Source organism: Mobula birostris, chromosome 7, assembly GCF_030028105.1.
Source record: "Mobula birostris isolate sMobBir1 chromosome 7, sMobBir1.hap1, whole genome shotgun sequence".
Lineage (NCBI taxonomy): Eukaryota > Metazoa > Chordata > Chondrichthyes > Myliobatiformes > Myliobatidae > Mobula > Mobula birostris.
This window is the reverse complement of record NC_092376.1, coordinates 95,097,081-95,124,936: the sequence shown is the minus strand read 5'-3', so window position 1 is coordinate 95,124,936 and position 27,856 is coordinate 95,097,081. Positions and strand designations below refer to the sequence as shown.

General features: G+C 44.7%; 1 protein-coding gene across 1 annotated transcript in view; it reads left to right on the top strand.

The window, feature by feature from the left end:
• LOC140200775 (fibroblast growth factor 18-like) overlaps nucleotides 1-27,856 on the top strand; it is a 297,427-nt gene that overhangs the window by 102,702 nt on the left and 166,869 nt on the right. The window contains exon 3 of the mRNA XM_072264375.1: nucleotides 15,846-15,952. Coding sequence (XP_072120476.1) covers nucleotides 15,846-15,952 — 107 coding nt within the window. The remainder of the gene's footprint in view (nucleotides 1-15,845; nucleotides 15,953-27,856) is intronic.

Below are 27,856 nucleotides of genomic sequence, written 5' to 3'. Positions count from 1 at the left end.
TGAAATGTTTAAAAGTGTTGTGCATGCAATATAGCTTAATGTTATCTCTGTATGAGTACTACAGTGTAATATATAGAACAGTGGTGGTATATTAATGAGTAATGCATCTTGACAGAGTGAATGATGCAATTCTGTTTTATATATCTCAATGATATCTGAATGCTGTAGCTCAGTGTAAGATATGAGATATACCTCTGTTAAAATATATAGTAGTTTGTTGAATTATATATTCCAGGATAATTTATGTATTAATTAGTATGCAAAGGACACTCGAATATGAATGCTATAATGGAACAGTATCTAATATATGACTAAAGGACAGAAATTTGAGGGATTGCAGTAAGGTGTATAACTGAACTGTTTGAGAATAATACTGGTAGAACATGTTGAACATTATTTTGCTTTACTCTGTAATTAAGTGCACAAAAAGAACTACTAATGCTATATAATTGGACTGTGTTTAATATAGCGTAATATGTCACAAAATGGAGCCATTTTTCCTGGTATAATTTATGTAAGAAAGTTAGTTAGAATATATACCAATACAGTATATTATGAACAGCAAAGCTGAATGTCTGGTATACACTATATATATATCAGGGAAATGATGGTCCTATATAATTTAAATCATAGTTATTTATTGATGTAATCTATATAAATGAGCTGAGACATATTCAGGTGTAAACATGTATCCGGTGTAAGCTTTCTTATAGGACTTTCAGAGACTGCCCAATTGTAACTTGCATTACATGTTTGAAAAACACCCTTCTGTTCTTCATAGAAACATTGTAAGTGATACATACCCATGTGATCTGTATAATAGATCCCTGAGTAATAACTGTCAATGCAACATGACAGAACTGGAAGTGGTATATTCTAATTTGATTTTTATCATTAATCAATTCTGACATTCTGGTGTAATCTGGTAAAATTATACACCACAATTCTGTATAATAAAACTTGGTTTACAGGATATATCCAAAATATTTGCCATACATAACTCACCTGCATATGAGTCATCTACCTGGTCTCTTTCACAACTTATTAAGGGCTCTTGTTCAGTAAATGATGATGGGTTGTAAAGAAGTAACCATCTAGTAATTAGTAGAGAAGCTGAACTGAAAGCATACAGGATTCAGAATGAAATGCTGGGATCTTCCAACACATTATATCTGCCTTCTGTATACCTGCTTATGGGAGCGTTGGGCAATTGACTTCTTCTGTCTGTGACCACCTCCATCTGTGGGGTGATGGTGTGGTGAGTTCCTCCAACTGTTGAGTCTTGATCAGTCGAGTGCTGGTCAGGTGAGCAAACAGCTGTGTCATTTTGAATGCCATCCTTCAGATGTTGGACATTGAGCAGATGAGCTTGCAGCTGTACTTGTTGATCCATTGAGTCCCTCCAGCTGTGAGGCAAAACACTGGAGATCTCCTTCAGCTGTCATGCCACTTCTTTACTGTGGGATGTACTCTTGCTGTGTTGTTGGAACAATGGTGAGCTGACCTGGTTAGTTAAAGTAGGTTAATTCTTCCATCTGGGCAGAGTTAATTTATTGGGTTTCTCCAAGTATATCTTGTTAGCCTGTTAAGTCCCTCCATTTGTGCTGTGTTGATCTTACTTTGTTCTGCTCTACGTTGTTGAGATTAAGAGTTTGGTATGGTGATGTGCCATGTTGAATGTGTGGGAGAGGTCACTGGTGCACACCTCCAGCTGTGTGTTGCATTGGTGAGCCTTTCCGTCATTGGCATGTTGGGTCAGCTGAGTGCATTGGGTCTGTGAGTTCCTTATGTTGAGCATCAGTGGAGTTGAGCTGCTCTATTTGCCGGCGGGGGGGGGGCCGCGGGTGGTGACACTGTGTATTGCTCTGCTGCTGATATCTTTTTCCTGTGGGGTAACGGAGTTGTACAACACAGAAACAGATTTTTCAGCCCAGCTCATCCCTGCTGACTTTTTTCAATATACACTAATCCCTTCTACACACATTATGTCCATATCCTGATACATCTTGCCTTATACAAGTACCTATTAAGCACAGTAATTCTGTCTGACCTTATCACCTCCTCTAGCAATGAGATCCAGATATCAGCTACTCTCTGTGTGGAAAAACCTTTCCCCTCAAGGTCCCTTGATAACTCCTTCTTCTCACCTCAAAATATGCCTTCTTGTTTTGATCCCTCTCTCTCCAGCACAATTATATCCCTTCTATAGTGTGGCTACAGGAATTGCACACTACAGAGCTGGACACTTCAGAAATGCACACATCAGGACTGTAGTCCAACTGCACATTCCAAGTGCAATACTCCATGTCGATTAATCTGTGTTTTGTAAAGTTGCACCATAAAGGAGCTATTGACATGAGGATTTACAGACATTCTGTGGTATCCTATCATTTATTGTACACTACCTGACTTACACTTTCACTTGTCAAGATTAAACTCCAACTGCCAATTCTCTGGCCAACTTCCAATCTGATCTATATCCTGCTATAGTCTTAGCCAACCTTCCTCAGTCTCTTCAATGCCAACAATTGGGCACAGATTTCCTATCAGAGAAGTATCCTTCCACAACTACCCTCTGCCTCTTGTTACCAATCCAATGAGACAGCTTGCCTTGGATGTCATATGCCTCACCCTTCTGTACTAGCCTATTATAAGACCATAAGAAATAGGAGCAGAATTAGGCCATTAAGCTCATCAGGTCATCTCCATCATTTCATCATGGCTGATCTCAGATCCTACTCAACCCGATACACCATATCTTTTGATGCCCTGACCGATCAGGAAACAATCAACTTCTGCCTTAAATATACCCATGGTTCCACCATAATCTGTGTCAGAGTATTCCACAGATTCACCAATTCTTGGCTAAAAAATTCCTTGTTAACTCTGTTCTAAAAGGTCACCCCTCAATTTTGAGGCTGTGACTTCCAGTTCTGGATACCTCTACCACAGGCAACATCCTCTCCACATCCATCTAATCTTGTCCTTTTAACATTCGGTAGGTTTCAATGAGATCCCTTTGCATTCTTCTCAATTTCAGTGAGTAGAAACCCAAAGCTGTACTCATTGAACCCCCGTTCACCGAATGTGTTAATCCCTTCATTCCCATAATCATCCTCATGAACCTCCTCTGGACTTTTTCCAATGACAAAAACATCTTTTCTGAGATAAGGGGCCAAAAACTGTTGACAATATTCCAAGTGTGGACTGACAAATGCCTCATAAAGCCTCAACATGATCTCTTTCCTTTATATTCTATTCTTGAAATAAATGCCAACGTTGCATTTGCCTTTTTTACCAAAGATTTAACCTGTCAATTAACCTCTGGAAGTCTTGCACAAGTACTCATATGTCCCTCTGCATCTCTGATGTTTGACCTTTCTCACCATTTAGATAATAGTCCATGTATTGCTCCTTTTACCAAAATGCATTTCCCAACATTGTATTCCATCTGCCACTTTTTTGCCCATTCTTACTATTTGTCTAAGTCCTGCTGCCACACATTGCTTCCTCAGCACTACCTACCTCTCCACCTATCTTTGTATCATCTGCAAACCTTTCCACAAAGCCATCAATTCCATTATCCAAATCACTGACAAACAATGTGAAAAGTATCTGTCCCAATACTGACTCCTGAGGAACACCACTAGTCTCTGGCAGCCGAACTGAAAAGGCCCTTTGAAGGACCTTGTTAAGGCTCATATAGACAATATCTACCTCCATGTCTTCATCAATTATCCTTAGTTAGCTCAAAAACTCAAATTAGTGATGTATGATTTGTCCTGCATCAAGCCACGCTAACTGTACGTAATCCACAACTGGAGAAGTGCACCAGTCAAAGCGTGCAGGAGAAATTCACAATGCCAACAGATTAAAGTTAAAAGAAGGGCAGTCCCACAAACCACAAATCGGGGACTTCGTTTCTCCAATGTTCCGCCACTGCAGGAACTTTCCAGCCTAAAACCTGCAGCTAAAGGAATTCGCCATCACAACAACCCATAACTGAAGGAACTTAACACAACAAATTCATGAATTTTTGTCAATGTGATCTATTCCTTCAGCTTCCGGGTTATTGGGATTGTGAATTTCTCCAATGGTGTTTTGGGCTGGTATATTCCTCCAGCTGTAGGTATTAGGTTGATGTGTTCCTCCAGCTTTGTGTGTTGAGTTGGTGTGTTCCTACAGCTGTGCCCACCTGGGCTGTTGAACTCCTTTGGCTGAGGTGGTGTGTTTATGAGTTCCTACAGCCTGGAGTCTTCCTCTAGATGCACTCCTCTCATTGTGGGTGAGCAGGGCAATGGAGTTGTGCTGTGGAATTCCTTAAGGTGTTTTGCATTGATTCTGTGGCGTGATCGGCATTGAATACTTTTACCTTCAGAATCTTGAATAGGATTGTTCCTCCCATGGTTTGGTAACAGACTGGTGATTCCTTCCAGCAGATGTATGTTTGATTAGTGGGATCCAGCTGTAAAGGTTTGGAGGTTTACCCATTGACTATAATGTGTTTAAATGGGGGTTTTCAAATTGTGAAATGGCAGCTTGGTGTGTTCCTTTTGCTAGCTGATGGGTGGTGAATGTGGGTGGAGTGTAAAGTTATTCTGTCGCTGACCTTGAAGTCTTGGGATGGTGAGAAATTGTGCTCTAAGTTCTCCAACTGTGTGTTCCTTGGTTGGCAAGTTTCCCAGTTCTGCATTCCGGTGCTAATGAATTTTCCAATTGTGCATTCTAGGTTGGTGAGTTCTCCAACTATGTTTTTTTGGATTGGTGAATTCTCTAGCTGTGTGTTTCCGGGTTGGTGACTTCTCCAGTTGTACGTCCCTGGGCTGGTGAGTTCTCCAGTTGAGTTCCTGAGTTGGTGAGTTCTCCAGCTGAGTGTTCCGTCATTGGAGAGTTCCTTGGCTGGTAAGATCTCTAGTGATGTGTTCCAGCATTGGTGAGTTCTCCGGTTGTGTGTTCCCCAGTTTGTGAGTTCTGAGGTTTTGTGTTCCTTGGTGGTTGAGTTCTCCAGGTGTGTGTTCCCAGGTTGGTGAATTCCCCACCTCTATGTTCCCAAGTTATTGATTTCTCTATTTGTGTGTTTCTGGGTTGGTGAGTTCTTCAGTTGTGTTTTCTTGGTTTTAAGAGTTCTCCGGTTGTGTGTTCCTGGGTTACTGAGTTCCCCAGTTGTGAGTTCCTGGGTAGCTGAGTCTCCAGTTGTGTGTTCCGTGTTAGTGAGATCCCCAGTTGTGAGTTCCTGGGTCAGTGGGTTTTCCAGTTGTCAGTTCCAGAATTGTCAAGATCTCTAGTTGTTTGTTCCGCAATCGATGAATTCTCCATTTGTTCCTGGGTTGTTGGGTTTTTCAGTTGGGTGTGTCTGGGATGGTGAGTTCTCCATCTTTCTGCTACTGAGTTATAACTTTCTCCACTTGTGTTTTACTGTGTTTGTAAAAGTTCCTGAGTTGTATTGTCTGAATTTGTGAGCTCTCCAGTTGTGTGTCCCTGAATTGTTGAGTTCCATTGTTCTCTGTTCCTGAGCTGGTGAGTTTTCCTGTTGGGTGATCCTGATGAACATTGAGCTCTATAACAACCTACTGATGCTCTCCACTAAAATCGAGGCGAGAAGATTGCAACTAGAGGGGCACTGTCTACGCCACCCCGAGCTACCAGCCAGCCTAGTCATCATATGGGAGCCCAAGCACGGGAAGATGAACCCTGGGCGCCATCCTAAGACTATGATCAACACGCTCCTAGAAGACAGCGGCATGGCTAATGTAGATGAACTGAACACACTGATGAGGGAGAGGGAGAAGCAGAGAGTCCGTCATCATGCCCGACGCCGGCCCCCTAGGCCTGAGTCAATGTAGTAGTAGTAGTAGTAGTAGTAGTAGTAGTAGTAGATCCTGACTTGGTGAGTTCTCCAGTTCCACAGATGCTAAATTCCCCAGTTATGTTTTCTTGGGTTGGTGAGTTCTCCAGTTGTGTATTCCCGAGTTGTTAAATTCTCCTGCTGTGTTTTCCTGGGTTGGTGAGTTCCTCTTTTGAGCATTCCAGAGTTGGTGAGTTCTCCAATTGCATGTTCCTTGGCTGGTGAGTTCTCAACTTGTGTGCTCCACAGTTGGAGAGTTCTCCAGCTGTGTGTTCCTGGCCTGATGAGATTTCCTTGTATATTCCCCAGTTGGTGAGTTCTCCAGTTGTGTATTCCTGAGTTACTGAGAGCCTCGTTGTGAGTTCCTGGGTCGGTAAGTTCTGAGTTGTGAGTTCCTGAGTTGGTGAGTTCTCCAGTTATGTATTCCTGGGCTGGTCAGTTCTCCAGTTGTGTTTTCCTATTCTGTTGAGTTCTCCAGCTGAGTTCCCAATCTGATGAGTTTTGAAGTTGTGTGTTTCACAGATGGTGAATTCTCCAGTTGGGTATCCGAAGTTGGTGAGTCTCCAGGTGTGAATTCCTGGGCTGGTGAGTTCTCGAGTTGTGTGTTCCACAGTTCATGAATCCTCCTGTTGAGATTTCCTGACTTTGTGAGTTCTCTAGTTGTGAGTTCCTGGGTTACGGAGATCCCCTGTTGTGAGTTCCAGAGTTGGTGAGTTCTGTAGTTGTGTTTCTGGGGAACACACAACTCACCAATAGTTGTGTATTTCCCATTTGGGGAGTTCTGCAGGTGTGTTCCTGGGTTGATGTGTTCTCCAATTTTGTGCTCCTGGATTGGTGAATTCTCCAGTTTTGTGTTTCCGAGTTGTTGAGTTCTCTGATTGTGTGCTCCTGTGGTGGCAGGTTCTCTAGTTGTGTGTTACCCAGCTGGTGAGTTCTCCAGTTTTGGGTTCCTCAGTTGGTGTGTTCCTGAATTGATGAATTCTCCTGATTTGTGTTCCTGAGCTGATGAATTCTTCAGTTGTCTGTTCCTGGATTGGAGAGTTCTCTGTTGTGTGCTGCTCAGTAGCTGAATTCTCCAATTGTGTTTTTTTGAGCTGGTACATTCTCCATTTGTGCATTCCCCATTTGGTGATTTCTCCAGTTGTGCGTTCAGATGTTGTTGAGTTCTCCAGTTGTGTTAGCTGGGTTGGTAGGTTCTCCATTAGTCTGTTCACCAGTTGGTGAGTTCTCCAGTTGTGTGTCCCTGAGCTGTTGAGTTCTGCATTTGTGTGCTCCTGGGTTGCTGAGTTCTCTAGTTGTGTGTTCCATAGATGGTGAATTCCACAGTTGTGTGTTCCTGGGTTGGTGAGTTCTCCAGTTTTGTGCTCCTGGGTTGTTGAGTTCTCCAGTTGTGTGTTCCACAGATGGTGAATTCCACAGTTGTGTGTTCCTGGGCTAATGAGTTCTTTAGTTTTGTGTTCCCCTTTTGGTGAGTTCTCCATTTGTGTTCTTCTGAGTTGTTGAGTTCTCCATTTGAGTGCTCCTGGGTTGTTGACTTCTCCAGTTGTGTGTTCCGCAGATGGTGAATTCCACGGTTGTGTGTTCCTGGGTTGGTGAGTTCTTCAGTTTTGTGCTCCTGGGTTGTTGAGTTCTCCAGTTGTGTGTTCCACAGATGGTGAATTCCACAGTTGTGTGTTCCTGGGCTGGTGAGTTCTTCAGTTTTGTGTTCACCTTTTGGTGAGTTCTCCGGTTTTGTGTTCCTGAGCTGGTGAGTTCTCCACTTTTGTGCTACCTAGTATGTGAGTTATGCAGTTTTTTGTTCCCCTGGTGGTGAGTTTGCTAAATGTGTGTTCCTGGAATGGTGAGTTCTCTAGTTTTGCGTTCCTGGGTTGGCGAGCTCTCTGGTTTGGTGTTCCTGAGTTATTGAGTTCCCCTCTAGTGAGTTCCTTGGTTGGTCAATTTCCCAGTTGTGTGTTCCTGGGTTGTTGAGTTCTTCAGTTTTGTGTTCCACAGATTGTGATTTCCACAGTTGTGTGTTCATGGGTTGGTGAGCTTTCTACTTGTGTTTTCCAGGGTTGTTTAGTTTTCCAGTTGTGTCTTCCTGGGTTGGTGAGTTCTCCAGTTTTGGGTACCTGACTTATAACACTCTTCAGTTCTGTGTTCCTCTGTTGGTGAGTTTTCCTGTTGTGTGTTCCCAGTTGGTGACTTCCCTAGTTATGTGCTCCTTGGTTGTGAGTTCTCCAGTTTTGTACTTCTGAGTTGTTGGGTTCTTCACTCAGCCTGTTCGTGGGCTGGTGAGTTCTCCAGTTGTGTGTTTCTGTGTTGGCAAGTTCTCCAGTTTTATGTTCCCTTGTTGGTGAATTCCCCAGTTTTGTGTCACCTGGGATGGTGAGTTCTTCCATTTTGTGTTTCCAGGTTACTGAGTTGCCCTCTAGTGAATTCCTTGGTTAGTCAGTGCCCTAGTTGTGTATTCTTGGGTGGGTGAGTTCTCCAGTTTTGTGTTCCTGTGTTGTTGACTCATCCCTGTTTGTTCCCCTGTTGATGAGTTCTCTAATTCTGGGTTCCTGGGCTGATGAGATCTCCAGTTGTGTTTCCCTGTGTGGGTGAGTTCTCCAGTTTTGTACTCCTGGGTTGATAATTTCCCCAGTTGTGTGTTCATTGGTAAGTGAGTTCTCTCGTGTGTTTCAGAGTTGGATAGTTCTCCAGTTGTGTGTTCCTGGGTTTCCAGTTTGGTGTTCCCCAGTTGGGGAGTTTTCCATTTCTGTTTTTGTGACTTGGTGAGTTCTCCAGTTGTCTATTCATGGGTTGATGAATTCACCGTATGTGTTCCTGAGTTGATACGTTCTCCAGTTTTGTATTCCCCAGTTTGTGTGTTCCCCAGTTGGTGAGTGCTCCAGTTTATGTTATCCAGCTGGTGTGTTTTCCATGTGTGTGATCCTGGTTTGGTGAGTTCACCAGTTATGTGATTCTGGGTTACTGAGTTCCCCAGTTGTAAGTATTTTCATTGGTAAGTTCCCAGTTGTATGTTCCTAGTCTGGTGAGTTCTCCCGTTGTTGAGTTTTCTGGTTGTATGTTCCTGGGCTGGTGAGTTCTCAGGTTGTGTGTTCCTGCATTGGTGAGTTCCCCTGTTATGTATTCCTGAGTTGAAGAGCGCTCCAGCTGTGACATGTTGGGCAGGTGTGGAGTAGTCATGCTGTGTATTGGGGTTGCCACCTGCTCTTTCTGGAGGGTTTCCACTGTTGTATTGTTGAGGAGCAGCTGTTTGATTGCTGTGTTTCCCCAGCTGTAATTTGTTGGGCCATTGATTTCTTGCAGTCAGATGTTGGGCTGGTGAATTTCTCCAGCCATTTGTTTCCAGCTAAGCCATGACCTCCACCTGTTATGTAGTCTTGAATTCATCATTTGCATCTGCTAATGGGGATACTGAGGTCATTACTCCATCTAACTGTACTGATTTTCACCTTTTATGCAGTGCTTGGCTGGTAGTTCTTCCTTCTGCAAGGATTTCAGCTAATGACTTGTTGTCAGTTGGGTGCTGGGCTGGTTAATTCCTCCAACAATGGGATGCTGGTTACTTCTCCCACCAAATGCAGGACATTAGGTTGGTGGCCTCCAATTGTGCTCTGATGGATTTATGAATTCCTTTATTGTTTTGTGTTGGATTGACGAATTCCTGAGCTGTGTATTTTTGGGCTCTTGAGTTTGTCCAGCTGTTTTGACTGGTGGCAGTTGAGTATTGCAGCTATATATTGTTGAAACTCTGAGCTCTGCAGCTGGAGAGGTGTTCGATTAGTGGGTTTCTCCAACAGTGCTTCATAAACGTGTGGATTCCTCCTGCTGGGCATGTTATTTGAATTTCTCCAGCTGTGAGATGTTGGACCATTGAATTTCTCCAGTTGTAGCATACCAGTCTCATTGAGCTGTGCCATCCAATAACTGCTCCTTCACACTGATCCTATGGTATTCTCAACTTACTCCCATCAGATCTTCCCAAATCCTGCACCTTGTGGACACATAGAACATACACCCTGGTACAGGCCCTTCTGCCCATAATATTGTACCAACCTTTTAACCTCCACAATCAATCTAGCACTTTCCTCCGACTTAGCCCATAACCTTCCTTACACACCAAGGTCAATTTACAGCAGCCAGTTATCCTACAAACTTGTACATCTTTGGGTGTGGAAGGAAACTGGAACACCTGGATCACAGAGAGGGCAAGCAACCTCCAAATGAACAGTACCTAAGGTTGAGATTGAACCTGGATCTCTGGAACTTTGAGACAGCACTTTGCCATTATATCACTGTATAATGAGTTTGCAATGGTTAAGTGTTGTACAGTGAGTTCCACCAGTTCGGTGTCAGCAGTGCTGAGTTGTTGAATTTGTGGGCCACTCCTGCTGTGTGTGTCCTGGCTTGTCAATTTCCCCATGTGTGCAGTGGAGTTCCTCCAGATATGGGGTTTTGGACATCTTTGTGTTGAAGTTCTGATAAGCACTTCCTGCTATGTTGGCATGTGTTTTCAGGATGTTGTTGTGCTGGACAGTTTCTTCAGCTGTGGACTGCTGGACTGATGTGGTCTTCAAGCTGAGAGGTGTTGGTTGGTGTATCACTCCTGCTATGGAGTATGAGGACTGCTTATTCCACCTTGCTGTGGTGTGCCGGGCTGTGGAAATGCTTCAGGTTTGGTGTGACGTTCTGCTGAGCACCTCTAGGTGTATAACGGACTGGAGAAATACTCCTGCTGTGAGCTGTTATGTTGGTGGCTTTCTTCAATCATCTATCTGCGAAATGCTTGGCTATTTAGTTGATCCAACTGTTGATGTTAGGCTGGTGAATTACTGCTGCTTTGGTACAGCCTGGTGTTCATTGTGCTCTGTGGTGTTGGGCTGGTGCCTTTCTCTATCTGTAGGGAGTTGGGCTGGTGAGCAACTTCAGCTCTCAGTGTTGAGCTACAGTTACATCTTTTGCTTGTATATTTTTCCACTGTTGTGCTGTGTTAGACTGTTTACCTCTGCTAGATATAGGTTACTTCTTCCTGCTGTAACTTATGCTGGCTTTCCTGTGACTGTTAGAGTTTGGCTGGTGTGTTTTTCCAGCTCTGGGTGTTGGGTTTGTAGGTTGTTGGATTGGTGTCTTCCTCCAGCTGTGTTTGTTGGGTTGGTATCTTCTTCCAGATGTCTCCATTTGTGCTTATCAATTCCAATAGATGTGTGGTGTTAGGCTTTTTAAGTCCCACCAGCTGTGGGTTGCCAGGATAATGTCTTCTTCCAACTGTAGGCTTGTGACTCTCGACTGTTGTAAGGAGTGGATCTGTGAGTTCATCCAAACCCGTGATATAGGGTTACTTTGTTTCTTCAGTTTTGCAGTGCTGAGCTGGCCGTGATTGTGGGATGGAGAGTTCCACCAGCTGTATTGTTTTATACTGATGTATCCTTCAAAATATGAGTTCATAGGATTAAGCATTCTTATAGATGGATTCCAGTGGTTCCAGCAATGTCTTAATCTTCCCATAATCTTCAATTTCATTTGTTATGATGATGTTCAAGGATGTGACTTCTTGCCAGGTTAAACAAAGCATGATAGTATCACATTTTGAGGTGTCTAATAACCGTAAATAGTGACTGGCAACATTGACCATTAATAAATGTTTTCCTTTGTACCTCATTCGTCCGAATGATCCTAGAAAGAAATTTCACTGTGGTCTTTATCCTGTATTAAGAGAATCCACATTTCAGTTCTGAATACAAGTTTCTTTTCAGTAGTTCAAATAAGTTGAAATTCAACTATGCAGTTAAATTACACACAGAAAAAGAGATTGACATGCACAGGGCAAAGCATCATGTCCACACGGTTCCATGAAATAAATCGCAATTCTGACAAGTTGTGCTTCAAACCTTGCATTGAGGTCATACCAACAGCCATACTTCAAGCTAAGTATCTCTTATGTTATGTGTCAATATTTGTAACGAATTTACATGGATACTGGAGTTCCTTCAGAAAATATTATGTTGCCTCCAGGCAAATCTCTCATTACTTTAGAGAATATACAATCTGGGGCTATGATATCTGTCACTTGAAGTGAGAGCTGGATTAAAATGTGATCTGTATTGCTATCTGGAAAGCTTTTATTTTAAAGCTTTTTTCTAAATGCAATATATCTCAATGTAATATAGAATTTTTCCTGAAATTTCTTTAACAACTGTGAATAAACAGTGTGATTGCCATAATGAAGCTGTGAACAATATATTCTAGTGTAACCTATATAATGGAACCGTAAGTGGAAATTGCTAATACAATCCAGGTAACAGAAGTGTGTCAGGAGACCTCCAATAGTTTTCTAGGTCTCCTGTATGCAGGGATAGTGTGATTAACTTTTAGATAACTTATAAATGAAATTAAACATTGTGTTGCACTGAATTTGTAAGAGTGCTGACCCCTGTACTGTCTCCTTATCTATTTGTTTAAAAATAAGTCAGTTAGCATGTGTAGTACCAGGGTACAGAGCATTTGGTATGTGTGCATGGACACTGGCAAGGACATTGTTACTGTATGTAGGTATGCTTGCAAAGTGGGTCTGTTGGTATACAGGCACAGCGATGCAATGACTCACAAGTACTCAAAATCAGTGAATCTGCTGGTGTGCAAATGGAACTGAAACAGTGAGTCTTTCGATATAAATGTACATGTTTCGGTAAATCACTCATCTGCATTTTCATAAAGAGTCTATTTCTATATAAACACTGACTCAGTCGGTATGATGATCCATGTATGTATCATGTTATGCATAAGCACTCATACTGTGATCTTAATGGGACATGTGAACTCACATAATAAGCCTGTTGTTTTTTTACATGCATTGACATCGTAAAGCTACTGTGGTGCAAATACACTAACACAGTGTTCATGTCCACTGGTACAGCACAATGGATTGGATACACATTCACTGACTCGGTTGATTTATGTCTGATAGTGATTGTGTACACTGACCCCATGTATCTGCTTGTGTACATGTACACTGATGAAATGGTTCAGGTCCCACAGGGACTCCAGTAGAACACAGGTACATGGGACAGGAACACCAATACTAATGTAACATAGATGCACAAATATGATAATTATGCCTAAGTACACTGAAATTGAGCCTGATGGTATTCACGTATGTTGACAGTGTGGGACTGCTGTTTACTGTTCACGTATATTGTGACTCTGATTTCAAACAGGTATACTGACACAGAGAGTAGGGTAGCACATAGGTAGACTAACAGATGGTTCTGATATTGTACGTGTGCATCAACACACTGAGTCTCTTGGTGTACACATGTACTGGTGTAGTGAAACTGTTGGCATACAGGTAAACTAACACTGTGAGTATAATTGTATCAAGGTACATTGAGAAAGGCTGAAAGGGAGTTGCAAGGCCTGGGGTCCTCACTGAAAATCTGGAAAGAGAAGAACATACAGGAGAAAGAAGTCTGTGGAGGTTAAAGGGAAGTGCAGGAGAGATGTTCTGGTAAGGTCGGAACATCATAGCAGAACCTTGCTGCAAAATGTTGTAACTGAGTTAACTTCTGTACTGAACCTTTGTTCATCTATTTGTATGACAGTGGTTGGAACGAACAGAACCAGAATGAATGGGAGTACGTTGTAATGTGGATTTGTTGTTAAACATGGACACTGTCAGTGTGTCTGTTTACATATAGATACACTGATACTTAAAGTATACTAGCAAACAGTATGTTGGGACATTAAGTCAATTGGTGCACAAGATGCTGAGACGGTGCATCTTTAGGGATAAACAAACATGAAGACTGATTCTGTTGATAATTGCCCTAGTCATTCTATTGTTGTACACATACACTGACTCACATATACAAGATGTCTGTTATTGTGCAGGTGCATTCATATTGTGATCTTGATGTATACAGACAATTAGCCTGTGTGACACTGACATGCACAAATGTCATAAATCTATTGCAACACCTGCTACACTGCTCGCCTGGATGAGATACATCCTGGGATGTATCTCAGCACCTCCAGTGAATTTGGTAGTGTTTTTGTACACTGTCACTGAGGCCTGGTGTACAGGTACATCAAATCTTTATGACTAACGCAATGAGCCTGAAGGTCTGCAGATGCACTGACGCTGTGTGCAGCCAGCATATGGCTAGATAAATTTAGAAGATACATGCGCTGTGTGTGTGAGAGAGAGAGAGAGAGAGAGAGAGAGAGAGTGACAGTGAGTGTGTGTACGAGAGAGAGAATGAATGTGTGTTTTGCAAGTCTCTTTTCATCCCGGGGCAATTGTTATAACAGTAAATAAAGGGCAGCAGTTAGCGCTGTTGCCTCAGAGATCCTGTAAACCAGATGATTCTTATCCTAGGTTACCTGCCCTGCAGCTACACTTGTTTTCCCTGAGTGCTCCTGTTTCTTTCCACATCCCAGTGAGGTAATTGTTAATGTAAATTGACCCTATTATTTAAGGTAAAAGGAACAGGAAATAAATTGGGGATGGAATTGAAAGAAGTCAGTATAGACGTGAGTGTGATGTCATAGAAACAGGTACGGGGCCAGATGTGCAAGGGCACTAACGCAGTGTCAGTTACCATGCCTGAGATTTGACACTGTGTCTAATGTTATTGTTGTGTGCTTTTACAGTATCAGTACAGTTATTCATTAATCTAATGAGCCTGTTGGTATGGCTGTGCTTTCTTTGATTAAAGGTGGAATTATTGGGCATTGATACAGTGTGCAGGCTGATATACCAAGTAATGTTGTTGGTAAAGTTTGACAATCATGCAAGGCATGTCCTGGTCAGCTTGTGCAATGTATTCAGAATAAAATTTGCTGGTATAGTGAACATTTCCAGTAATTTTGTTGGGTCAGTTGTACTGCTGAGTGTAGCAATACTGTTTATTGCTACAGTAAATCTGCAGTGATGAAGCATTAATGCATTAAAACATAACTGGGAAATTGTAGCATCAGGCAGAGAGTGGAGGCAAGGAGAGAAGTAATGAGATGAGAGTTCTTTAATGAGGTAAATCATAACAAAGAGAAAAATTTTCAGCAAATACATGGTAAATTGTTGTTTCTGCCAAACACTGCTCACTGCTGTTAAATGTGCCTCTGATACAAACCTTGTGGGAGACTGAGCTTTGAGTGCTCTGTGGTGTAGCCGCTGGGGCCACTTCCTCACAGTTCCGGAGATCTGGATTCTACCCTGACCTTCAGTGCTGTCTGTGTAGAGTTTGCCAATTCTCTCTCAGAATGAGTGATTTTCCCCCATCCATTACCACCCATGTGCTCTGGTTTCCTCCCACCTCTAAAGACAGACACGTTAGTTAAATGAAATGGCTGTTGTTGATGAGTGGTAGAATTTGTGGGGGAGTTCATGGGAATGTGGCAGAGAATAAAATGGTTCAGTGTAGGATTAGTGATGGTCAACATGGATTTATTGGGTAATAACATTGTTTCCAAGCTGTATCTCTCTATGACTCAATGAAATACATTTTCTGTTTATTCTTATCATGCCCTTTATAACAAGCTACTACATTAGACATTTATGGATTGTATTATTAAAATTTCATTTACCAAGAAGTCCGTCCTTCTCACTTCCATTTGGGCTTTAGTTATATGCAACAGTACAGAGTGCCGCAGAGTTACTGTACATTTTGTAGCCAGTTCAAGACTCTCCTACCCTGAGAATGTTTGATGGGATGGTTTACAGAGATGTGATGAATGTACAACACAAATACCGAGAATATACAACAATCAGTCTGCCTCTCGATGCAGGTATTTCATGCAGCCAGACTCGAGAATAACTGGTAATACAACCCAGAGAGGGCTTCACACTAGCTTCATCACCAAGTGACTGATTATCCCACCCACCTCTCTGTCCACATCAGAAGGTGGATGACTTCAGTGTACAGTGGGATCGATAGCCAGGATGTTAAAGTGGGTGGTTGTGTCAATGTGATGTTTACTCTCAATCCTTAATGATTCTCTCTTCTTACTTTCCAAGCCCAGCTCCTCGTGGAAACAGACACATTTGGTAGCCAGGTGAGGATCAAGGGCAAGGAGACCGAACATTACCTATGCATGAACAAGAAAGGGAAGCTGGTGGGTAAGGTAAGCAAGTCCTGGGTGGCCAGAAGTGTCATATTCCCTCACTATAAATCCCACTCTACCAGCTCTTTGAGTTAAGTGCAGAACTGTTCACTAGGCTGAATAAAGAAAGGCCTTAGCAGCTGCAGCCTGCATTCACCGATCCGCAGCCACTTGGGTCTGGTTAGGTTTCATGTCTGTCCCATAGCCAGCTTTAAGAATCTGTAGATGGGTCCATAAAGCATTCAACTTTACCTCTCTCTGTTACTTGTCTCAACAATGACTGCTGACAGTACCCTGGTAAATAGTCACCAAATCGTGGAGTTAGTTTGCGCAGGAACAGATCCTTCAGCTAAATGGTCAATGCCGACCAAAATGCCTGTCTAAGCTAGTCCCACTAGCCTGTTTGGCTCATTGACCTTGCTCATGTACCTGCCTCACCACTTTCTTTGGCAGCTCTTTCCAAATACGGACCACCATCAGCATAAAGTTATTCCACAGGTTCCTTATAAATATTTCCCCTTTTACCCTAAACCTTAAGACTCTAATTTTTCATTTCCTTTTCCTGGGAAAAAGACTGTGTGTCTTTTTCTGTCTACCTCTCTTGACTTTATACAGAGTTTGTCCATGAACTGAGGAAGAAATTGGTGATGTTTGACAGTGTACAGGGAAGAAGACTGTTGGTGTTAGACAATATAATAGAGAGTAGAGTGGAATTGTTTGAGAGTGTACTGGAGAGTAAAATGGTGATGTTTGACAGTGCACTGGGGTGCAGAGTGGTAGTGTTTGACAGTGTACTGGGGAAAAGAGTGTGGTGTTTGGCACTGTGCAGGGGAGTAGACTGGTGGTGTTTGACGATGAACTGGGGAGAAGAGGGGTAATGTTTGAAACTGAACAAGGGAAGAGAGTGGTGGTGTTTGACACTGGACTGCGGAGTAGTGTAGTGGTGTTTGACATTGTAGTGGGGAGTAGAGTGAATATGTTTTATCGTGTATGGGTGAGGTGTGTGGTGATGTCTGACCGTGCACTCAGATGTATATTGGCGATGTGACAGTGTACTGGGGAGTTTAGTGGTGGTATTTGACAGAGTGCTGGGGAGTAGAGTGGTATTGTTGGAAAGTGTATTGGGGACAAGAGTAGTCGTATTTGACAGCGAAATAGAGAGAAGAATTGTTCTATTTGACAGTGTCTTGGGGAGCAGAGTTGTGATGTTAGACAGTGTACTGGGGTGTAGAGTGGTGGTATTTGACAGGGTACTGTCAAACACCACCACTGTTGGAATCAGAATCATAATCAGAATCAGGTTTATGATCACTGGCATGTGACGTGAAATTTGTCAACTTAGTAGCAAAGTTCAATATAGAAGAAGATAAACAAAATAAAATAATAACAATAAATAAGTAAATCAATTACAGCATATGTATATTGACTAGATTAAAAATCATGCAAAAAAACAGAAATAATATATATTTAAAAAGTGAGGTGGTGTCCAATGGTTCAATGTCCATTTAGGAATCAGATGGCAGAGGGGAAAAAGCTGTTCCTGATCTGCTGAGTGTGCGCCTTTAGCCCTCTGTACCTCCTTCCTGATAGTAACAGTGAGAAAAGGATGCTGGAGGTCCTTAATAATGGACGTTGCCTTTCTGAGTACGCTCCTTGAAGATGTCCTGGGTACTTTGTAGGCTAGTACCCAAGATGGTGCCAACTAAATTTACAACCTCTGCAGCTTCTTTCGGTCCTGTGCAGTATGTTCCCCCCACCCCCATACCAGACAGTGATGCAGCCTGTCAGAATACTCTCCATAGTACATCTATAGAAGTTTTTGAGTGTATTTGTTGACAGACCAAATCTCTTTAAACTCCTAATGAAATATAGTCGCTGTCTTGCCTTCTTTATAACTGCATCAGTATGTTGGAACCGGGTTAGATGCTCAGAGATCTTGACACACAGGAACTTGAAATTGCTCACTCTCTCCACCTCTGATCCCTTTATGAGGATTAGTATGTGTTCCTTTTTCTTACCCTTCTGGAAGTCCACAATCGTGTCTTTCATCTTACTGACGTTGAGAGCCAGGTTGTTACTGCGACACCACTCCACCAATTGGCATATCTTGCTCCTGTATGCCCTGTTGTCACCACTTGAGATGTTTGACATGTACTGGTGAGAAGAGTGGTAATGTTTGACCGTGAACTGGAGTGTAGCGTGGTGACGCTTGACTGTAAACTGGGGAGGAGTGGTGATGTTTGACAGTGTGCTGGGGAGGAGAGTGATGGTATTTGACAGTGTTCGGGGGTATAGAGTGCTGGTGTTTGACAGTGTACAGGGGAGTAGAGTGTGGTTTTTAACAGTGATGTGGGTAGTGCTGGTGTGGTATTAGACAGTGTACTGAGGAGGAGAGTGGGGTGTTTGACATTGTACTATGAGTAGAGTAGTGTTGTTTGTCAGTGAACTTGGGTGTAGTGTTCTGGTGTTTTCAAGTGTACCCGGGAATAGAGTGGTGGTGTTTGACCATGAACAGGGGTGCACAGTGTTGGTGTTTGACCATTTTCTGGGCAGTAGTGTGGTGATGTTTGAAAGTGCATTCGGGAGTAGAGTGGTGATGTTTGACAGTGTTCTGGGCAGTAGTGTGGTGATGTTTGACAGTGTTCTGGGCACCGAATTATAGGAAAGATGTCAATAAAATTGAGAGAGTACAGAGGAGGTTTACTAAAATGTTGCCTGGGTTTCATCTCCTAAGTTACAGAGAAAGGTTGAACAAGTTAGGTCTTTATTCTTTGGAGCGTAGAAGGTTGAGGGGGGACTTGACAGAGGTGTTTAAAATTATGAGGGGTATTGATAGAGTTGACGTGGATAGGCTTTTTCCATTGAGTATGGGGTAGATTCAAACAAGAGGAGATGAGTTGAGAGTTAAAGAGCAAAAGTTTAGCGGTAACATGAGGGGGAACTTCTTTACTCAGAGAGTGGTAGCTGTGTGGAACGAGCTTCCAGCAGAAGTGGTTGAGGCAGGTTCGATGTTGTCGTTTAAAGTTAAATTGGATAGATATATGGATAGGAAAGGAATGGAGGGTTATGGGCTGAGTGCAGGTCGGTGGGATAGGTGAGAGTATGAGTTCGGCATGGACTAGAAGGGCCGGGATGGCCTGTTTCCATGCTGTAATTGTTATATGGTTATATGATTATATACAAACGTAGTAGTGTAGTGATGTTTGACAGAGCATTTGGGAGTAGAGTGGTGATGTTGACAGTGTTCTACGAGTCCACCAAGCAAAGTTGAAGTGCTATTCCATCCCAGTGGATGAAGATGAGATTGCTTCACCAAGCACAGATGATGTGGTCTTTTCAACCACTGATTCGCAAGCCACTTTCGCTCTGGAGAGTCATCATACTCCAGGTCAGACGAGAGATAACCCAGATCAGGTTTCAGACCACAGTACCCAGGTAGATCCTTCGCATGATGGTGGTGATGAGGAGGTAGAGAAGAAGAGGGAGGTCAAGTGGCCAGCAATTGTAAACACAAAATAATCTGCAGATGCTGGGATCAAAGCAACACTCACAACACGTTGAAGGAACTCAGCAGGTTGGGCAGCATCCATGGAAACGATGAGTCGACGTTTTGGGCTGGAACCCTTCGTCAGGACTGTAGAGGAAAGGGGCAGAGGCTCCATAAAGAAGGTGGGGGAGGGTGGGAAGGAGATGGCTGGTAGGTTCCAGGTGAAAAACCAGTAAGGGGAAAGATAAAGGGATGGGGGAGGGAAAGCGGGGAGGTGATAGGCAGGAATGGTGAAGAAGGAAAAGGGGAAAAAACAATGGGTAGTAGAAGGAGGTGGAACCATGAGGGAGGTGATAGACAGCTGGGGGAGGGGACAGAGTGAAATAGGGATAGAGGAATGGAGGGGGAGGGAATTACTAGAAGTTGGAGAATTCTATGTTCATACCAAGGGGCTGGAGACTACCTAGACGGTATATGAGGTGTTGCTCCTCCAACCTGCCTCATCATGGCAGTAGAAGAGGCTACATATGGACATATCTGAATGGGAATGGGAAGCAGAGTTGAAGTGGGTGGCTACCGGGAAATCCTGTCTGTTGTGGCGGACGGAGTGGAGGTGCTCGACGAAGCAGTCCCCAAATCTGCGTCGGGTTTCACTGATGTAGAGGAGGCCGCACCGGGAGCACTGAATGCAGTAGATGACCCCAACAGACTCACAAGTGAAGTGTTGCCTCACCTGGAAGGACTGTTTAGAGCCCTGAATGGTGGCAAGAGAGGAGCAGTAGGGACAGGTGTAGTACTTACGCTTACAGGGATAAGTGCTGGGTGGGAGATCCGTGGGGAGGGACGTGTGGATAAGGGAGTCGCAAAGGAACCGATCCCTGCAGAGAGCGGAGAGGGGTGGAGAGGGAAAGATGTGCTTAGTGGTGGGGTCCTGTTGAAGGTGGCGGAAGTTGTGGAGGATAATGTGCTGGATCTGGAGGCTGGTGGGGTGGTAGGTGAGGACAAGGGGAACTCTGTCCCTGTTGTGGTGGCATGAGGATGGGGTGAGGGCCGAAGTGCGGGAAATGGAGGAGATGCGGGTGAGGGCATCATTGATGATGGTAGAAGGGAAACCATGATCCTTAAAGAAAGAGGACATTTGAAATTTTCTGGAACGGAAAGCCTCATCCTGGGAGCAGATGCGGCAGAGATGGAGGAACTGGGAATAGGGAATAGCCTGCCATGACACTGAACTCTTCTTCCGTCACCTACGTCTCCGAGCCTACTTCTTTGGCAAGGATTCCTCTATCCCTACTGATGACCCCTTCTCCTGTCTTCAACCCTCCTCCTCCTCCTGGACACCCCGCCCGGGCCTTCTACCTGCACTCGATCTCTTCATCTCCGACTGTCGCCGAGACATCAACCGTCTCAACTTCGCTACTCTTCTCTCCTGTTCCAACCTCACTCCCTCTGAACGCACCGCCCTCCACTCTCTCCGCACTAATCCCAACCTCACCATCAAACCCGCTGACAAAGGTGGTGCTGTAGTAGTCTGGCGGATGGACCTCTACCTCACTGAGGCCAAACGGCAGCTCTCTGACACCTCCTCTTACTTACTCCTGGAACAGGACCACACCAAAAAACACCAAACCATTGTCTCCCGCACCATCACCACCCTTATCAACTCCAGAGACTTTCCATCCTCAGCCGCTAAACTCATTATTCCCACACCCCACACCGCTCAGTTTTACCTCCTCCCCAAGATACACAAGCCTGACTGTCCCGGTAGACCCATAGTTTCTGCCTGCTCCTGTCCCACTGAACTTGTATCTGCCTACCTGGACTCCATTTTGTCACCCATAGTTCAGTCCCTCCCCACCTACATCCGGGATCCACCTACATCTGGGATACATCCCATGCCCTCCACCTCTTCAATAACTTCCAGTTCCCCGGTCCCGACTGCTTCATTTTCACTATGGATGTCCAATCCATTCCCCATCAAGAAGCCCTCAAAGATCTCCGCTACTTTCTGGATAATAGACCTCACCAGTTCCCCACCACCACTACCCTCCTCCGGTTGGCGGAACTGGTTCTCACACTTAACAACTTCTCTTTTCCCTCTTCCCACTTTCTTCAGACTAAGGGTGTAGCTATGGGAATTCGCATGGGCCCCAGTTATGCCTGCCTCTTCGTTGGTTATGTGGAACAGTCTGTGCTCCAAACCTATTCTGGTACTGCTCCCCAGCTTTTCCTTCGCTACATTGACGACTGCATTGGTGCTGCTTCCTGCACCCATGCTGAGCTCATCAATTTCATCGACTTTACTTCAAACTTCCACCCAGCCCTCAAATTCACTTGATCTATCTCAGACACTTCTCTCTCCTTTCTCGATCTCTCAGTCTCCATCTCTGGAGACAGACTGTCCACTGACATCTTCTACAGCCCACTGACTCTCATAACTACCTCGACTATACCTCTTCCCACCCCGCCACATGCAAAAATGCCATTCCCTACTCCCAGTTTCTCAGTCTCCGCCGCATCTGCTACCAGGATGAGGCTTTCCATTCCAGAACATTTCAAATGTCCTCTTTCTTTAAGGATCATGGTTTCCCTTCTACCATCATCAATGATGCCCTCACCTGCATCTCCTCCATTTCCCTCACTTTGGCCCTCACCCCATCCTCACACCACCACAACAGGGACAGAGTTCCCTTTGTCCCCACCTACAACCCCACCAGCCTCCGGATCCAGCACATTATCCTCCGCAACTTCCACCATCTTCAACAGGACCCCAACACTAAGCATATCTTTCCCTCTCCACCCCTCTCCGCCTTCTGCAGGGATTGATCCCTCCGTGACTCCCTTATCCACACATCCCTCCCCACGGATCTCCCACCCGGCACTTATCCCTGTAAGCGTAAGTGCTACACCTGTCCCTACACCTCCTCTCTTGCCACCATTCAGGGCCCAAAAACAGTCCTTCCAGGTGAGGCAACACTTCACTTGTGAGTCTGTTGGGGTCATCTACTGCATTCGGTGCTCCCGGTGCGGCCTCCTCTACATCGGTGAAACCCGACGCAGATTGGAGGACAACTTCGTCGATCACCTCTGCTCCGTCTGCCACAACAGACAGGATCTCCCGGTAGCCACCCACTTCAACTCTGCTTCACATTCCTATTCAGATATGTCCATACATGGCTTCCTCTACTGCCATGATGAGGCTAAACTCAGGTTGGAGGAGCAACACCTCATATACCGTCTAGGTAGTCACCAGCCCCTTGGCATGAGCATAGAATTCTCCACCTTCCAGTAATTTCCTCCCCCTCCCTTTCTCTATCCCTATTTCAATCTGCCCCCTCCCCCACCTGCCTATCACCTCCCTCATGGTTCTGCCTCCTTCTACTACCCATCGTGTTTTCCCCTTTTCCTTCTTCACCTTTCTTGCCTATCACTTCCCTGCTTCCCCTCCCCCACCCCTTTGTCTTTCCCCTTACTGGTTTTTCACTTGGAACCTACCGGCCTTCTCCTTCCCACTCTCCCCCACCTTCTTTATAGGGCCTCTGCCCCTTTCCTCTACAGTCCTGACGAAGAGTTCTGGCCCAAAATGTCGACAGATGGTTTCCATGGATGCTGCCCGATCTGCTGAGTTCCTCCAGCGTGTTGTGAATGGCCAGCAATGGCAGATGAGAAAGCTTGGCATGTATTTGATGAGGATAGCAGTATGATGTTGGAGAACACTCTCAGGGGAACATCAAAGAGAAAGTTGGACGTGATGGGTGATATGATTTATGATGTTAGACAGTACAGGTTTGTTTTGGTTGAGTTGAAGAAAGCAAAGCCTACACAGCAACCAAGCAGGCACCAGAAGGAGATTAGTAGGTTGAGGAGAGAGCTTAGACCGTTGAGACGGAGTGGAAAGTAGCAAGTGAGGGTGACAAGCCAGCGCTTGCTGATCTCTGAGAGCATTTTCGAATAAAGTTAGCATCACTCCGTCGTGAAGAGTCACAACATAAAAAGAGAAAGAAGAGAAAGAAGGCAAGAAAGTCGTTCTTTGAGAACCCTCACGAGCTCACAAAGAAACTGTCTGAACAAAGTAAGAGCGGGCAGCTTAACATCTCTAAACAAGAACTTGAGGATCACCTGGCAAGCACTTACTCTAACAAACAGTGGGAGGCTCCTTTGCTTGACATTTCAGGGCTTGTGAAGGCTACCAAGCCAGGAGTGACGTTCGATCTGTCAGAACCCAAATTGGCAGAAGTTGAACGGTTCATCAGAAAGGCAAGGTCAGGCTCAGTGCCAGAACCTAATGGAGTGCCGTATAAGGTGTTCAAGAAGTGTGAAGAGCTGAGGAAATACTTGTGGAGATTGTTAAAGGTAGTGTGGAGACAAGGTGTTGTTCCTTTGTCAATGTTGCAATCCACAGTAGCCAGACAAAGCTTACCATCCCAGTGCAATTCCTTGTTGAAGAGGTCAAGGTAGCCTAGATAAAGTCATTCTTGATGCTTCGAGACTCAAAAGACCCTGTCATCAAGAACACCCAGCCGGATGTGAGATCAGTTAGGAAGTGGTCAGCCCGTGTAGCAGTTGATGAGGCAGAGTCCAGATTAAAGCACAAGGAGACGGTTGGGGCTAACCAGCTAGGCCGCCAGGGACTTGGATGGACAACCCACAAGTGGTGGTCATCTTCTACAGATAATGAGCGCGGTGAGCTTGTAACACAGGAAATACAAGAGGTAGAAGAGGAGAAGAGGTTAGCTAAAACAGCTGGCCTGGCCAAACAAGGGGCTTGGACCTGGTGGGAAAGTGTTGAACAACGACATCTATCTTGGTATGTTCTGTGGCAGATGGAACAGCTCCGCATTTCCTTTCTATGCAGAGCAGTGTACGATCTGCTCCCAACACCTGCCAACCTCAGCACCTGGTATGAAGATAAGACAGGCAGGTGTGCTGCTTGTGGCGAGAAGGGAACACTTCAACATATTTTGAGTGCATGCAGAGTCAATCTTTCCAGCGGCATGTACACTTGGAGACATAACAACATTCTCAAAGTTGTAACAGAAGCGGTTGAGCGGAGAGTACTGCAGCATAACTCATCTCATGCCCCATGCTGCACAGAAAATCGCATCTTATTTGTGAAAGAAGGCTCCAAGTCAAGGGTGTATAGCGCAGGCCCACGATCAAGCATACTTCCCTCAGCCAATGATTGGTGTGTCAAGGCCGATCTGGACAGGAAAGGCAATTTCCCGGAGCAAATAACTTTCACCACATTGCGTCCAGATATAATCGTATGGTCTGACACCAGTAGAGAAGTAGTTATTGGTGAACTCACAGTCCTCTGAGAAGACAACATTGATGAAGCCCATGAGTGCAAGTTAACCGAGTATGCAGAATTAAGATCAGAGTGCAGAGACAGAGGGTGGAAGGTCTCATGCTATCCATTCGAAGTAGGCTGCCATGGATTTATTGCGTTCACTTTCCAGAAGTGACTGTGTGACCTTGGCTTCACTAGAAGAGAGATCAAGTCAACCAGCAGGGCTGTAGCTGAGGCAGCAGAGACAGGAGCAGCATGGGTGTGGACCAAGTACGTCCAGAGGGGCAGATAGTTAGACAGTATATATCTTGCAAACCCTTCAGTAGTTGCATAGACACCTGAAGAGCAGACTATCTGTTGGATGGAAGTGACCAATAACTCCGACAGAGGCAGATGCCAAGTTTTTAAGCTCACCAGTGGGAGGTGGTGCTTTAGCACTGCTGGCCCACCACCTCGAGGGAGTCTTGATCATAAGCGGGCCGAAACTCCTGAAGACAGGTGGTAGATCAAAGCTATTTGCTCCGGGAAACTGCCTTTCCTGTCCAGGTCGGCCTTGACACACCAATCATTGTCTGAAGGAAGTATGCTTGATTGTGGGCCTGCGCTGTACACCCTTGACTTGGAGCCTTCTTTCACAAATGATATGCAATTTTCTGTGCAGCATGGGGCATGAGATAAGTTGTGCTGCAGTACTCTCCGCTCAACCGCTTTGTTACAACTTTGAGAATGTCGTTATGTCTCCAATTGTACATGCCGCTGGAAAGATTGATCCTGCATGCACTCAAAGTATGTTGATGATCCCACTGGTGCTAGCACAGGACAGTTAACATCTTAATACACGTGTATCTTTAATTCTGGCAGTAGTGTAGTGATGTTTGTCAGTGAATTCCGGAGTGGTGTGGTGATATTTGACAGTGCTCTGGGCAGTAGTGTAGTGATATTTGATAGTGCATCGGGTGTAGAGTGATGGCCTTTAACAATGAACAGGCTAGGAGAGTAGTTGTGCTTGACAGTGAACTGGGGATTAGAGGGGTGGTGCTTGACATTGCATAGGGGAGTGGAGTGGGTATTTTTGACAGTGGGCTTAGGAGTAGTGTTGTGGTGTTTTACAGTATGCAGGGGAGTAGAGTGAATATATTTGACACTATACTGGGCTGTAGTGGTGGTGTTTGACCAGAAACCGGGGAATAATGTGGTGAATTGTGGTCTTTGAGAGTGTATTGGAGATTCGAGTGGTGGTGTGTGACCATGAACAAGTAGTAGAGCAGCTGTGTTGGACAGAATACTGAGAAGATTGGTGATGTTTGACAGTGTTCTGGGCAGTAGTGCAGTGATATTTGACAGTGTTCTGGGCAGTAGTGCAGTGATGTTTGACAGTGTTCCGGGCAGTAGTGCAGTGATGTTTGACAGTGTTCCGGGCAGTAGTGCAGTGATGTTTGACAGTGTTTTGGGCAGTAGTGTAGTGATGTTTGACAGTGTTCTGGGCAGTAGTGTAGTGATGTTTGACAGTGTTCTGGGCAGTACTGTAGTGATGTTTGACAGTGTTTTGGGCAGTAGTGCAGTGATGTTTGACAGTGTTCTGGGCAGTAGTGTAGTGATGTTTGAGAGTGTTCTGGGCAGTACTGTAGTGATGTTTGACAGTGTTTTGGGCATTAGTGCAGTGATGTTTGACAGTGTTCTGGGCAGTAGTGCGGTGATGTTTGACAGTGCATTCAGGAGTACAGTGGTTGCCTTTGACAATGTGCAGGGGAGGAGAGCAATCGTGTTTGACACTGAACTGGGGATTAGAGTGGTGGTTAACTGTGTACAGGGGAGTAGAGTATTGGTGATTGACTGTATACAGGGGAGAAGACTGTGGTATACTGTTTTGGAGAACGGTGGTGTTTGATAGTGTACTGGGGGCAGAGCGATGATGTCTGACAGTAAATTTGGGAGTGGTGTTATGGTATTTGACAGTGCACTGGGCAGTAGAGTGAACATGTAGAGTGAAGTAGGGCGTGCCTCAAGGCTGTGTGCTGAGCCCTCTTCTGTACTCCTTTCTCACCTATGACTGTGTTCCTGTACATGGTTCTAACTCCATAATCAAGTTCACAGATGACACCACGGTGGTTGGCCTGATCAGAGGGGATGACGAGATGGCCTACAGGGACGAGGTCCAGCACCTGGCCGCGTGGTGTGCCAACAAGAACCTGGCCCTTAACACCCAGAAGACCAGGGAGATCATTGTGGACTTCAGGCATGCTAGGAGCCACACTCATGTCCCCATCTACATCAACAGAGCTGTAGTGGAGCGTGTATCAAGCTTCAAATTCTTTGGTGTTCACATTTCTGAGGATCTCACCTGGTCCCTGAAATCTTCCATCCTGATCAAAAAAGCGCAACAGCGCCTTTATTTCCTGCAGAGCATCAAGACAGCTCACCTCTGTCCCAGGATACTGATGGACTTTTACCGCTGTACCATTGAGAGCATACTCACCAGCTGCATCTCAGTGTGGTATAGCAATTGTCCCGTATCGGACTGCAAAGCACCCCAGCGTGCAGTAAAAACTGCCCAGCGGATTATCAGCACCCAATTGCCCACCATTGAGAACATCTACCATAAACGTTGCCTGGGCAGAGCGAAAAGCATTATCAAGGATGCATCTCACCCTAACCATGGACTTTTTACTCTCCTCCCATCCGGTAGATGTTACAGGAGCCTCTGTTCCCACACCAGCAAGCACAGGAAGAGCTTCTTCCCCGAGGCTGTGACCCTGCTGAACCTCACATCACAGTGCTAAGCAGTATTGCACCTATATTGTACTGTCTCAGTACTCTTACATTTGTGTGCTGTAACACCTACTTTTTATTCGTAGTTACTTTGTAAATAACACTATTTCTTTGCACTTCTGGTGAAATACTAACTGCATTTCATTAGCTTTGTATGTGTAATCGGCACAATGACAATAAAGTTGAATTGTATCTAATCTAATCTAATGTAATGTTTGACATTGTACTGGGGAGTAGAGTGGTGATGTTTGACATTGTAGTGGGGAAGAGAGCAGTGATGTTTGACATTGTACTGGGGAGTAGAGTGGTGATGTTTGACATTGTAGTGGGGAAGAGAGCAGTGATGTTTGACATTGTAGTGGGGAATAGAGTAGTGATG